General features: G+C 49.9%; 1 protein-coding gene and 1 long non-coding RNA gene across 3 annotated transcripts in view; one reads left to right on the forward strand and one right to left on the reverse strand.

Moving 5' to 3' along the window:
• The window catches only part of TNFRSF8 (TNF receptor superfamily member 8), a 77,116-nt gene that overhangs the window by 15,064 nt on the left and 47,422 nt on the right, over nucleotides 1-14,630 (forward strand). Inside the window, exons 1-3 of one of the 2 annotated variants that reach the window (XM_042951841.1) lie at nucleotides 6,917-6,983; nucleotides 7,520-7,624; nucleotides 13,229-13,381. In XM_042951841.1, the coding sequence (XP_042807775.1) occupies nucleotides 13,246-13,381 (136 nt within the window). In that variant the 5' untranslated portion in view covers nucleotides 6,917-6,983; nucleotides 7,520-7,624; nucleotides 13,229-13,245. Of the gene's footprint in view, nucleotides 1-6,916; nucleotides 6,984-7,519; nucleotides 7,625-13,228; nucleotides 13,382-14,630 lie in introns of those variants that run through there. The other variant, XM_042951840.1, reaches the window with a different exon arrangement.
• Nucleotides 13,258-14,479, reverse strand: LOC122227389. The gene is made up of 3 exons (XR_006206002.1): nucleotides 14,330-14,479; nucleotides 13,474-13,668; nucleotides 13,258-13,349 (listed from the first exon to the last, which is right to left on the reverse strand). It is a non-coding gene; the product is annotated as an uncharacterized LOC122227389 (long non-coding RNA).

Below are 14,630 nucleotides of genomic sequence, written 5' to 3' on the forward strand. Positions count from 1 at the left end.
ATCTATCTTTCTTCTTTCCTTATAAGGCCGCCAATCCTATCAGATCAGGGCTCCACCATTATAATCTCATTTTTTCTTTTGTTTTTTAGTGTTTATTTATTTTTGAAAGAAAGAGAGGGTGTGAGCAGAGGAGGGGCAGAGAAAAGGGGGACAGAGGATCCGAAGTGGGCTCCATGCGGACAGCAGAGAGCCTGAAGCGGGGCTCGAACTTGTGAACCGCAGGATTGTGACCCGACCCTTAAGGCAGACGCTTAACCGATTGAGCGCTCCCACTTCTGACCTCATTTAACCTTAATGACCTCCTAAAGACTCTCTCTCTCCGAATAAGGCCTTCAACGCATGGATTTGGCGGGGTGGGGGGGGGGGGGGGGGGGCGGTGGGGACACACAATCAGGCCACAGAGCCACCCTGCTCCTTCCACCGCCTTTCATCTGCTCTGCTTTTTGTCCCCCTAACAATTGTTTATTGCTCCTTGTTGTTGTCGTGATGTCACCTGTCCCCTTTCCGGCCTCTTTCCTTTGGCTTTTCTACCGGAATTGCTGTGCTTGGTGTCCTCTGAACGCACTGTGTGCTTTCAAGTCTCTGAGCCTTCTGTCTGCACCTGTTGCACCACCCCCTCCCCCTCCCCCTGCTGCAGTCCTGGCACCCCTTCCTCCGTGAAGCCTTCCCTCACCGGCCCAGTGCTGTGTGGCCGCTCACACGCTGCTTCTCCCCGGGACAACTGCAGTCAGGGTGGCCCACAGGGCTCTGTGACTTTCCATAGGATCCATGATTCCAGCTGTAGGAAGAAAGACACTTCCTTCCCATGCCCTCCAGCTGCCCTCACCCCTGCCTTGCTGGTGAAGTGGGTGGAGGCAGAGTGATGTCTGGGTCCCCGGCTCCCTCCACTTCGATGCTGTGACTTGTGAAGAAGGGGACTCCCCTCCCCCTACGTTCCCTCTCCATGGCCCAGCGGCTGGGGGTAGGTGAGCACCTAATGCCGAGGTGTGGTGGGCGGGGCATTTTGCTGGAGTTTTATTGACTCTGTGCTTCCGGCAAGCAAGAGGAAAAAAGAAAAACCCACAAAAACCCCTTCCTCGGTCTCTGGGGGAAATTTCTGACATTTCGCTCGCCCTCTGCAATCAGCGGTCAGCTCGGCTGTGTGGCAAGGTTGTCCGGGGGTGAGTTGCTGGAGGAAGGAAACTGGGAGACCTTTTGAGATTGAGAAATTTAGATGTCACTGAATCTCTCCTCTTGCTCAGCCGGTAAATGCTCTTTGTGGCATCCTTGACAGCTGATCCCCAGCCCTCTGCTTACACACCCCGGTGACGGGGAGCTCACTCACTGCTTCATAACCAGGACAACCATTACCGATGATGGACTGTGCTCTATGCCAGCCACAGGGCTAGCCCTTTACCTACATTAGCTCCCCAAAACCCTGATAGGAAGCCCAGAGAGGGAACTTGGACTTGATGAGGTTCAGAGATTTGCCTACAGTCACATGCTAGCAAGGAGCCAGCGGGGGCTCCAGTGTGGCCGGCTAACTCAGACACCCGAGCTCTTCCCCCTAAGCTGGTGCTGACCCCCGAGGCAGAGCAGATCAGTGAAGGAGACAGCAGAGTCTATCAGCAAAGAGCCCATGTGGGGGCTACAAACCCCTTCCTATTCTAGACCCTACTTCCTGGATCAATCTGCCCTTGGTGCCCGGACTCCCTTCCCAGAGGAAGGATCTCCCCTGCAGACGTACGAGTCCTGCCCAAGTGTGGGGGTACAAGGGAAGCCAGGCCTGGTGTTAGGCAGAGAGCATGGCTTGCTTGGGGCCTGGCAAGTATATCCCATCTTGTCCCAGGAGCGGAGGGTCTCTCCGAGGGCTGTGAGCAGCGGGGAGTGGGAGGAGGCCTCCCTGGCCCTCTGGCCCTTGGCCGAGCTTGGCTGGCCTTTAGTTCCCTCCCTGGTCTGTTCTCCCTCAGTCACCTGAAGGGACACTTGGCAAACATCTTTCAGCCCCAATTCCAGAGCCCAAGAAGGAAGGGTCTGATGGTGCAGATAAGTCTGGATGTCCACCTCTGCTCTGGTCCCCCCAGGCCAGGACTGCTCTAGACGACAGCTCAGGGGAGAGGTGGGCCGGGGGCAGTTCTCTGAGAAGGGTGGCCTGTGGGGTGGTAAGCCCTTGCAAAATGTGTCCACTGCAGCAGGCTGTTAGAACCCGGGATGGTGATGGGGTGCCTGGGTGGCTCAGTTAGTTAAGCGTCCCACTCTTGATTTTGGCTCAGGGCATGATCTCACTATTCATGAGTTCAAGTCCCGTGTCGGGCTCTGCACTAACGGCATGGAGCCTGCTTGGGATTCTATGCCTCTCTCTCTCTCACTCTCTCTCAAAAATAAATAAAAATTTAAAAAAAAACATAAAAAAAAGAAAGAACCTGGGATGGTGTTGCTGGGAGCCATGGGAACTCACTCCCGGGGCACCTGACCTGATCAGAGCATTCAGGGTGTCTTCCTGGAAGAGGTGGCATCTAAAGGAGTCCTGGGGATGAGCAGGGATAGGCCAGGCCAAGGCGGGGAGGGGGTGTGCTCTGGGCAGAGGCACAGAATGTGCAAAGGTCTGCAGGGGAGTAGGATGGGCTGCTGAAGAATGGGGAAGTTTCCATTTGGCTGCAGTCCAAGCCTGGGGTGTGCAGGGAAAGCCCGGGAGGGCAGGCTGGAGGAGCTGGTGGCCCAGACTCAGCATGGAGCAGTTTTCAGTGTGGGAGTTTTTGGCGCGAGAGCGGCTGGGGGCGGGTTGCCTGATGCTGAGCCAGAGGTGAGAGGCGGTGTGAGAATGTTAGCACAAACTTTGAGACCATCTGGAGTCAGCGATGGGCCCTGAGCCAGAGGGGATGTGGCTGGAGGCAGATCAGGGAAAAGGGATACGTGGGGACCAATTCTGGCATCACCACCACAGCTTTGGAGCCTTTCTCAACCTTTTTTCTCCCTTTCTTGCTTCCTTCTTTCCTTCCTTCCTTCCTTCCTTCCTTCCCTCCTTCCTTTTCTTCCTTCCTTTTCTTTCTTTCTTTCTTTCTTTCTTTCTTTCTTTCTTTCTTTCTTTCCTTCTTTCTGTTTATTTATTTATTTATTTTGAGGCTGAGAGAGGGAGAATCCCAAGCAGGCTCTGCGCATGGAGCCTGATGTGGAGTTTGATCACAGAAACCGTGAGATCATAACCTGAGCCAAAATCGAGTCTGACGCTTAACTGACTGAGCCACCCAGGCGCCCCTCAACCATTTTTGTTTCTGATTATGAGAGTGATATCCAGGGGCAGCTTGGTGGCTCAGTCGGTTAAGTGTCTGACTCTTGATTGTGGCTCGGGTCATGATCTCACAGTTCATGGGTTTGAGCCCCGTGTTGGGCTCTGTGCTGATGGCACAGAGCCTGCTTGGGATTCTGTCTCTCCTTCTCTCTGCCCCTCCCCTGCTTGTGCTTTCTCTCTCAAAAAAATAAATAAACTTAAAAAAAAAAAAAGAAAGGAAGAAAGTGCTATTCACTACAGAAGATCAATGTGGAAAACGGGAAAAGAAGAAAATAGAAATGAATCAACAGTCGTAATTCTTTGGCTCCGCCTACTCCAGACCCCCCCCCCCCCCCCCGTCCCGCCATGGCCTTTCTGTTCTTGGCACAAGCCATGCTTGTTCCTGCCTCAGGGCCTTTGCACTGGCAGTTCCCTCTGCCTCGAGTGCTCTCACCACAGCTCTCTGTGCAGCTGCCTGCTTCCAGCCTCCCTGATCCCACTTTCTGGAGCTCTCACCCCTCTCCCTCTGCCCTCTCTCTTGGTTCCTGCTTTATTTTCCTCAAAGTTTGTATCCACACTGGAAGCCAACTTGCTAATTTCTTTTCTTTTTTTTTTTTAACGTTTATTTATTTTTGAGACAGAGAGAGACAGAGCATGAACGGGGGAGGGTCAGAGAGAGGGAGACACAGAATCTGAAACAGGCTCCAGGCTCTGCGCTGTCAGCACAGAGCCCGACGTGGGGCTCGAACTCACGGACCGCGAGATCATGACCTGAGCTGAAGTCGGCCGCTCAACCGACTGAGCCACCCAGGTGCCCCCCAACTTGCTAATTTCTTTCTGCACTTGCTTGCCTCTCTTCCCCAGGCTAGAGGGTAAGCTCCACAGGAGCAGGGGCCTCACCTTCTTCTATCTCTAAGTCAGTGCCTGCCACAAAGGTGGTAGTCAATAAAGGTGAATTGACTGAAAACATAATCCTGCCACTGGATTAGTCTCAGGTCTGCCTCAAATCCTTGAACCGATTTCCTGCAGCAGGGGGTTTCTAAAGTTCACCCCAAACAGCCCCTGGTGCTTAGAGGTGATTTTAAAGAGATCCAGAGAGGGGATCTGGATGGGGATCCGGAAAATTCCACCAGGGGATGGTATTTCATCCTGAGCTGGCTGTATACAGACAGTTCCCAGTGGGTGGAAATGCAGATGGGCAGGTGCCTCAGCCTGGGCAAAGCACATTTGTATTCGTTCTCTAGGGCTGTCATTAACCAAATATCACAAACTGAGTGGTCAACACAACAGAAATTTATTGCCTCACAGTTCTGGAGTCTAGATGTCCAAGATCAATGTGCTGGTAGGGCCATGCTCCCTCTGAAGGCTCTGGGGAAGGGTCTCACCTCTCTCTCAGCTTCTGGTAGTTCCTGGCTGCTGACATCATGCCTCCAGTCTTTACCCGGCTGTGTTCCCGTGTGGATGTGTATTTCATGTCCAGATTCCCACTCTCCCTTTTTATAAGGATCCCAGTTATTGCAGATCATGGCCCACCCCAATGATTGCATTTTAATTTAATTACCTTTGTTAGTATGCTGTCTTCAAACATGATCGCATTCTGGGGGCGCCTGGGTGGCTCAGTCCGTTGAGCATCCAGCTTGGGCTCAGGTCATGATCTCATGGGTTGTGACTTCGAGCCCCTGCATCGGGCTTTCTGCTGTCAGCACAGAGCCCACTTTGGATCCTCTGTCTCCCTCTCTCTCTGCCCCTCCCCCACTCACTCTCTTTCTCTCAGAAATAAACATTAAAAAAATCATATTCTGAGATACTGGGGGTTAGGGCTTCAGCATATCTCAACCAATAACAACATTCGACCCATAACAACATTCCAGGACACAGGAGGGGTGCTAGAGAAAAGCCCAAGAGGCACAGTGTTGGCTGCAGCATAGAGCCCATGAAGTGAGTCGTGTACAGTAACGCCAGAGCAGGAGTCGGAGACAAAGAATGCGAGGCTAGTTCCATATTGATTAGGTGGTCAGAGCATGTATTGATCAGAAATGTGCCAGGCCCTGTGAGATGGGAATCATTGGTGCGCTGAAAGGGAAAGATTCAGCCTCGAGGAGCTGACATTCATGTGAGGAATTCAGACACTGAGACGATTTGTCCCACAAATAAATGTGATCACACATCTAGATTAAATAGATTACAGCAGAGTTAGGTGGAGGAGGGAGAGGTACATAGGACTCTGATAGTTTATAACAGTGGCCCTGGCCAAGTTACTGACAAAGTGATACGTTGGCAATGATGTGAAGGCTGAGCAGGAGTTTACCAGGGAAAAGGTAAGAGGAATATTCCTGGCAAAGGGCAAGCTTGTGCAAAGGCCCTGGGGGCTGAAGGGAGCATGGCCCCTTTGGGGGACATGGAGATGCCAGTGTGGCTAGAGATTAGACAGTAGGGGGGCTGTAGGCGGGCAGAACCTCCTAACCCAGTAAGGACCTAGGCCTCTATCCTGGGAATGAGAAGGATTTGAAAGTTTTAGGCAAGGGAGGATGGGACCAGATTTACCTCTCCGAAAGACCACTGGGCAACTACTGACGTTTTCTGAGCTAGAGGGTGTTAGCCATCAAGCTAGTATTTTTCCAGAGGTTCTTGCATGTCGTTCTAGAGCAGGGGTTTGCCTTGGGGTCCATGGATTCCCTAGTGCCCATGGGTATATTTCAGGCGGGCCCTGAACTGAACGAGGTCACTCATTTTTCATCAGCCTCTAACTAAAATGTCCTGTATGAATTCCTTCCATTATGAATCAAGATAATAAAACATACTAATAATATCATAGTACCTGCAGTTTTTCCATCAGTAGAAATCAGACATTCTCATGATATACTGCAATTATATTATAGTTGCTACAGTTGTCATGAAATATTTATATTCATCAGTACTATGAAACCATATTTATTAGACTTTAATGAGTTTATAAAGAATCACATGTATGGCTAGATCTTAAATTATTTTAATGTTCTGATAACTGTATTCTCACATAGCTAGGTTCCTTTGTAATCCTTTGTATTTTATTTTATGCACTCAGAAACACAATCCTGAGCAGTGTCCCAGGTTTCCCCAGAACAACTAGGGGGCACAAGAAATATTGAGAACCCATGGTTTAACTTTAGTCTGTAACTACTCAGACCCAACTTATTTAGGCACAAACAAGACAAAAGAGAAATAAATGGCTCAGTAACAGAGAAGTCCATGGCACCATAAATTCACTGAGAATGTCCTCAGCCGTCCATTTCTCTCTGTCTCTGGACTTCTGCTCGCCTTTGGATCATCTCGTTCTCAGGCACCCTGCCCATCCAGCACCTGCCACGACCTGGCAGCGCTGGACTTAAACCGCCCTTTGCACCACAAGTCTGAAAGTAAAGAGAAGGGCTATTTCCCAGGAGCTTTTGTGAAACTCTCAGAGATGGGGCTCATTGGCTGGCATGGGTCATGTGTCTAAGAAGCAATTAGAATGGCGAGGAAGATTGGCCTCACCTCTGATTGGCCTGTTTGGGTCATGTGCCCGTCTGAAGGATGAAGTATTCTGATTGGCCTATCTGGGTCGGCTGAGGCATCTGATTGGCCTACCTGGGTCATGTGCCCATCCTGAGCGATGAGGTATTCTGATTGGCCTACCTGCGTCATGTGGCCATCTTGGAATCAAGCGGTGGGCGGGTGGCCTGTCAGGACGCCACTGGAGGGAGAGCCCACAGGGCAGGTGAAGGCGCCCTGCCCGCTTTGCCCCAGGCAGTCGGTATCAACGCGATTCGTGTCGCATCCCTGTGTAGTGGGAGCAGGGAACAGTTTGGCACTACTCGCTGATCCGCGAGCGTCTCAGGCTGGCTTAGGCTCCGCAGGGTCTCGGGACTTAATGGCTCCCCGGTTCCTGCAGTGAAGCAGGCCTCCTGCCCAGGAAGGCAGCCGCCAGTGCCCCTCCGGCACTGGCTGTGTGCTAAGCACACGTTTATTTTCACAACCCCTGTAACCCGCTCAACAACCCTAACAGGTCGAACTTAACAGTGCCCGAGAGATGGAACCCCAGGCCCAGGGCTTCTCCCAGCTGCCAGGGGACCTTGGGGCAGGTCGGCCCTCCTCTGCGCCAGCGCTTCCGTCTGTAACGCCAGGGGCGGACTGCCGTGTTTGGGCGCTAAGGGGTGGAACTGGCGGTGGCTTTAGGGAGGAGCGGTAACCGGTGGGGAGGTGAGGCCTCTGCCCTGGCGGCCTGGCCTGGAGCTTCTCTGCTTCCTTCCCCAGGGCTGCCGTGCCCCCAGGGGTCACCTGACTGCAGGAAGCAGTGTGAGCCCGACTACTACCTGAACAGGGACGGCCGCTGCACGGCCTGTGTGAGCTGTGCTCGAGGTAAGGGCTGTGTTCTCCCCTCCAGGGGCAACTTCTTGGGAGGGGGTCACCGCGGGTGGGGGGGTGGCAGAGAAGGTAGGGAGCATCAAGATTTGCTGCCTGGACTCCGGGTTGGCCCCCTGGTGCCTCGGTTTACCCCTCTGGATTTGTGAGTTGTTACCAGCCATGATGTTTTGCATCCGTTTTCAGAGAGACTTAGTTAACCCGTTTCCTCAAGGGAGGGACTCGCATTTATTGAGTACAATCTTCACAAGACTCCTAGAAGATTTTGTTTTTCTTTTCATTTTAAATTTTTTAAAATGTTTATTTATATTTGAGAGAGAGAGAGAGAGTGCATGAGCAGGGGAGGGGCAGAGAGAGACGAGACACAATTCGAAGCAGGCTCCAGGCTCCGAGGTGTCAGCATAGAGCCTGGACGTGGGGCTGGAACCCTTGAACCCTGAGATCATGACCTGAGCCAAAGTTGGATGCTTAACCGACTGAGCCACCTAGGCGCGCCTGTTTTTCTTTTTTTTAAGTGATCTGTCGGCCCAAGGTGGGGCTCAAACTCATGACCCTGAGATCAAGGGACGCACGCTCTACAGACTGAGCCAGCCAGGCACCCCGAAGGTTCTTTTCTCATCCCTGCTTTACAGAGAGGAAACCCAGGCTTAGGGAAGTTAGGACCTTTGCAAAGTTACAGAAGTCTCGTAAGTGGCAGATCTGAAGTTTGAGCTGTGGTCTGACACCAGGAGCTGTGTTCTTTGCCTGCGACCACAAGTGCTTCCAGGAGATTCTTCCAATGAGCACTTTCATTGTTAATTTCTTACTATGGTGATTGAATGTGGTTTGTGAGCTCTCTGGTGTTTGTTTTGTTTTGTGCGGGTTTATTGTGAGGTGGGGCTGGGAAGTTTGTTGAGATTTCTTGTGCCCTAATAAATGTGGATATTTTTAAAACCTATTTTTAGTGTGTTTGGAGAAAAATGTGTTGTGTACAAAATTCTCTACATACCAATTGGATCAAGTTTGTTAATTGTGTTTTTCAAATAATACGCATTCTTTTCAACAATTTTTTTTTTGAGTTTATTTTTTTCAGTAACCTCTACACCCAACGTGGGGCTTGAACTCATGACCCCCGAGATCAAGAGTCTCATGCTCTTGCAGCCGAGCCAGCCAAGCATGCCCCTAGATAATATGCTTTTTTTTTTATTCTTAATTATATTTGTCTCCTTCCCAAAGGTTGATGTCAGAGATAGATGTGTTAAAATCCATCTTGCCTATACTTTTTTTCATCAGATTTTCATTGTGTTTCATTCATTTTTTCTCTCTATATGTCAAAGCTATGTTATTAGGTACAGTGTTTATGAATATTGTGTTTTCTTGGTGGGTTGGACCTTTTGTCAGCGTGAAGTACACCTCTTTAATCCTTATAAAGAATGCCTTAATTCCATTTTCATTTGATATTAATATTGCCATTCTTCTTTGCGTTAGCATTTCTCTGATGTATCTTTTGAGTTTTTAAAATTAATGACAGTGTTGTATGAAATGAAAGCTATAGGCATTCATTATAAAAAATTCAAGCAATACAGAAGTGTAAGGAAGAAGGCCAACTCTGCCTGTTCCCCATCATTGGATGTCTGACTGACACTTCTCTGTGTATATATAGAGAGAGAAGGAGAATGGGAAGATTCGTAGCCAGACTATACACACGTAGAGAAAGGGATTTAAAATTTTTTATTTATTTTAAAGAGAGAGGGAGAGAGTGAGCAGGGGGAGAAGGGCAGAGGGAGAGAGAGAGAATCTCAAGCAGTGGCTGCGCTTAGCCTATACCCCAGCGAGTGGCTGGATCCCTGACAACCGAGCAGATATCAAGAGTCAGATGCTCAACTGACTGAGCTACCCAGGCACCCTGGGAAAAGGGATTTTTAAGAGGATGGGATCATACTGTTGACGACATTCAAGCGATTACATTTAATTTTATTTAAATGTATCAGAGAAAGAAGAAAGCAAAATTAAAAAAGAATGAAATGATCACAAGAGACAGTAGTTTCTACGAAAATCCTCTAAAATTAAGAAGAGGTGTTGAAAATCAAGAAGCAGTTAGGAATCATTTAAGGAACAACTATGTCTTGTATTAAAGTCATGTTCTACTTGTTTCAGATTTTGGACGGGATGGAGTAGATTGGCTTCCTATAATGAAAAATGAAGTAATTAGCCTGCCTCCTCCCTGTCCTCTTCCTGACTTATTACTTACTTTTTTTTCTTTGTTATTGCCTGTGGCATTTATATTCTTTTCTGTTACCCACAGTCCCTTGGCATGTTTGTTTTAGTTTGCTATTTAAACTCATTCATTGTACAGTATGAGCACATTGACCACAGCTTCACTCTTTCTGAACTTTTTTTTTAAGTCTATTTCTTTCTTTCTTTTTTTTAATGTTTATTTATATTTTCGGAAGAGAGAGAGACAGAGCGCCAGCAGAGGAGAGCAGAGAGAGGGAGAGACACAGAATCCAAACCAGGCTCCAGCTCTGAGCTGTCAGCACAGAGCCCAACACAGGGCTCAAACTCATGAACCATGAGATCATGACCTGAGCCGAAGCCAGAGGTTTAACCGACAGAGCCGCCAAGGCACCCTCTGCTCTAGGAAGTTCCTACACGTAGAATCGTAACATATTTATCCCTGGTGACGGCCTCATTTCACTTAGCATAATGTCTTCAAGGCACTGTATCATGTGTCCGAAGCGCCTTCCTTTTCAAGGTTGAATGATACTCCGTTGGATGGATCCACCCCGTTTGGTTTATCGTTCGTGCCGATGAACACTTGGGGTGCTTCTGCCTGTCAACTATTGTGAATACGGCTGCTGTGTACCTGAGTCTACAAGTGTCTGTTCAGGTCTCTGGCTTCAGTTCTTTTGGGTATCCTTAGCAGTGGAACGGCTGGATCCTGTGGTAATCCTGAGTGTTACTTTTGAAACTGATTTTAGGAGTCTGAGGACCTGGGTGGGAGGCCGAGTGCAGCCAGAGATGGGTGTCGTCCTTGCTGGAGCAGGGATCTGCCTTCCCTTCTGTGAGATCGTCATTACCAGAGCTCCCGCGGCTGCAGAGAGGTGTACCCACTCCCGGGGTCTCTACCGATTTCCACTGGGCCTGCCTGCCCGCCCGAAAGTTAGCCAGTCCAGCCCCTTTCCCACCTTTGTTCAGGCTTGTGATAATTGTGCTTGGCTACTACTCTGGGGTTTAAAACCTTTTTTTTAAGTAGGCTTTACGCCAAGCGCAGAGCCCAGTGCGGGGCTTGAGCTCATGATCCTGAGAGCAGGACCTGAGCTGAGATCAAAATCAACCAAGCCACCCACGTTTTTACATGAATTTAACAGGGGTGTCCACTGTTTGTCCTCAGCCGGCCTGCCTCTCTCTTAGATTTTCTACAACTCTCAGGATTTTATTGTCTCCTCGGTACTGCTTCCGGGGTGCAGGCGAGAGTTAGGGGCTACAACAGTGCAACCACAGCAAGGAAGAGAGAGATGATAGAGCCTCCTGCGATGGTTTTAGGGGCCAGGCCTGGGAGAAGCCCTTATCATTTCTGTCCACGTCCCATTGCCAGAATGCCATCATATGACCCAAACCAAACTGCAAGGGAGGCTGGGAAATGTAGTCTTTCTGTGAGCCCACTGGAATTGGTGAACACAACATTGTGCCCGGGGGGTTTCTTTTCATGGCTTCCGTTTCCTTTGTGCCCTTCCTTGAGCTCCAGGGGATTCTGTTTTATAGCTGCCGATTCCTGAGAATATTGTACGGATTCTAACAGCTCGTTCTGTTTTTGTTGTTGCTGCTTTGTTTTTTGTTTTCTATTACCTGCTTTCTCAAGAGTTTTTTTGAGTTCGGAGGTCTTTTTGCTTGGTGCTGGTTTTCTCTCATGGGTGGTGACCTCTAGTTCTGCACATCCTGTCTGATGACCACTGGGAGGGGTTCTGTTAAGCGGCTGATCTTCTGGGTCTGCAGGCTCCCTTCTTCCCAGGTACGACCAGCCAGGGCACTGTCCCGTTACCTCCCCTGAGAGTCTCCTGGGGGAGATGCTTGGCTTCTGGGTCTGTGGCATCAGTGGATGAGAAGTGTGGGGAGACCCCGTGGGGCACTGCCCATCGGCTTCCCTGGGGCCTGCCCCTGCCCTCACCCACTTGGAGACTGGAGTACCCCACCCCAGAGCCGCTCCCAGAGTAATCCTCTTGGGTGTATTCTGGGCTTTGGTCTCCTTCTTCCATGCGATCCTATCTGCCTTCCATATTCTAAGAAGTCTTCATTGATGGTTGACCAAGGATGCCCTGTGTTGCTTTCCAGGGTTGTGTGCATTTGTTAATTACTTATACCGGTGATGTTTTTTTCTCTTGAGATCAAATTCACCATTGTTTTCTTTTAAATTCATTTTAATTACACTCTTTGCTTATTTATTTGTTTTTGAAATAAGTTCCGTGCCAAACATGGGTCTTGAGCTCATGACCCTGAGATAAATAGTCACATGACCTGCCAACTGAGCCAGCCAGGAGTTGGTAAAATTCACCATTTTAAAGTGTGCAATACAGTATTTATTTATTTTTTTTAATTCACAATGTGGCACCACCACCACTATCTGATTTCAGAGCATTTTCGCCTCCCCCAAAAGAAACCCCTTCTCTCCCAATTCACTCCTTCTTCCATGCCCTTACAGTGACTCATCTACGTTGTGTCTCTATGGATTTGCCTACTCTGGGCATTTCATCTAAATGGAATCATGCAATATGTAGGTTTTCATGACTGGCTTCTTTGACTTTGCAGTGTTTTCAAGGTTCATTATGTTGTAGTACCAGTCATTCCTTCTTTTCTTTTCTTATTTTAGTGCTCATTTATTTATTTGAGAGAGAGAGAGAGAGAGAGAGCAGGGGTGGGGTAGAGAGACAGGGAGAGAGAATCCAGAGCAGGCTCTTTGCTGACTCAGTGCCCAATCCCACAAACCTGTGAGATCCTGACCTGAGCCAAAATCAAGAGTCTGATGCTTAACTGACTGAGCCACGCAGGCACCCCCTGGGTCATTGCTTTTCACAGCTGAATAATATTCCTTTGTATGGACACACCACGTTCTCTTTATCCATTCATCGGTTCATGGACATTTGGGTTAATCTACTTTGTGGCTGTTATAAACAATACTGCTGTGATCATTAGATTTAGGGCTCTCCTCCTAACCGTGACAACCACTGATCTTTTTAGTGTCTTTGTTTTTTCCTGAACGTCGTGGAGTTGGAATCACACAGCATGTAGCCTTTTCAGATTGACTTCTTTCACTTAGCAATATGCACTCAAGGTTTCTCCGTGTCTTTTTTGCCCATTTTAATGGGGTCATGAATTTGTTTTTAATATGATGGTGATGACGTCTGGGGATATGAGCGGGGAGTGGAGGCTGCCTCATAGGCGCCACCTGGCATCTTGCCTTCGTTGCAGGAACCCTCTGGAAAGAAGGGCTGGGTGTGCGGGCTCCCTGCCCGAGGGGAGGCCAGAATGATGTCTTGTCTCACATGCCAGGCTGTCCCTGAGGGGTCCCCGGATCCCTTCCCCGGTCCTCCCTCTGTCTCCCATGCCCGTCTCTGTGTCCCTTAGACGATCTTGTGGAGAAGATGCCGTGCTCAGGGAACTCCTCCCGCGTCTGTGAGTGCCGCGCTGGCACGTTCTGTGCCACATCAGCCACCAACTCCTGTGCCCGCTGCATCCCCCACACCGTCTGCCCGAAAGGGATGATTGTCAAGGTCCAGGGTAAGTATCCCCACCCTCAGCCCGGCACCGAGACCTGTGCCAAGCTGTACCCCGCCTCCACCACCGTCCCAGATCTCCAAGTGACCTCTGACCTTCTCCTTCCTCCTTCCTGTTGGACTGACACGTCTCCTTTCGAGATGCTGTGGGTGTACCATTTACTCAGAGCCCCCCGGCCTCTTCCCTGCACTTTGGGTCCCAGGCTCGGAGAGACCCTGGTGGCCTGAGACACAGGCCCGGCTGGAGGAGTGTTGGGTTAGTGGAGACTCGGGGCAGAAGTTCTCTGATGCCTGAAAAACAAGAGCAAAACTCAAGTCTTCTGTCCCGGGACTTTCCCAGGGTATTGGGGCCGTTTTTCCCAACTCACAGTCGAGGCATTGGGAGTTAGAGGAGCCGAGGAACTCGGATTTCTCTTCCAACTTGCTGTGTGAGTTCAGGCAAATGCTTGACCCTCTCTGAGCTTCTGATTTTGTGACAGTACAAGGAGGCCAGAAAAGAGGTAGGAAAAGAGGCCAGGAAAGAGGTAAGGGCCACAGATCCGGTGCAGGTGGTACTGAGGGCACGTTTCAGAGGGAGGTTGGAGAGTGGGTGGGCTCTGGACCATGGCCCACTGGTGGTGCCACAGCCACCCAGGCTGGGAGGCTGCAGGGTGGAATCAGAGAGCTACACCCATTCGGGAGAAAAGTGCCCAACACTGAGCCCATGACGCTCCTTGTCCTCAACTGGTCCTTTTCCAAAGCCCAGGCCTTACCACCCTCTCCCCCGACAGCCCATCCTTCCCTCACCCCCACAGCCAGCCTACCCCCAGTCCAACAGATTTTGCTCCCCAATTCTGTCTCCCGTTCCCACCCCCATTTCCTCCTGCCGTTCCTTGCCCATGGCTGACAGGCAGAGCCACCCTGCTTAACCAAATGTGATTTCTCTCTGCCTGTCTCTCTCACCCCCACACACCTGCCGTAAAAACACTTCAGTATTTTCTCGTTTCTACAGCGATAATGACATGGTCCTTTGGCAAAAGAGAACGGGTGTTTGGAGGGATTTCTTTAATTCTGCTCCCGTTGGCATTTCTGGGCTGCTGGTTTATCGGGCTCCATGTCTGGGATCTATGAACAAAGAGAAACCCCAGCGGACTTGCCACCGTGTCCTTCCTAGGGTTCCAGGGGCTACCCTCTCCTCTCCACTGTTCAGAGCCTTCTTTGTCTCATGCATATTTTTATATGTATAAAGCACATATATGCGTGCTTTATACATG

The sequence above is a fragment of the Panthera leo genome, chromosome C1 (genome assembly GCF_018350215.1).
Source record: "Panthera leo isolate Ple1 chromosome C1, P.leo_Ple1_pat1.1, whole genome shotgun sequence".
NCBI lineage: Eukaryota > Metazoa > Chordata > Mammalia > Carnivora > Felidae > Panthera > Panthera leo.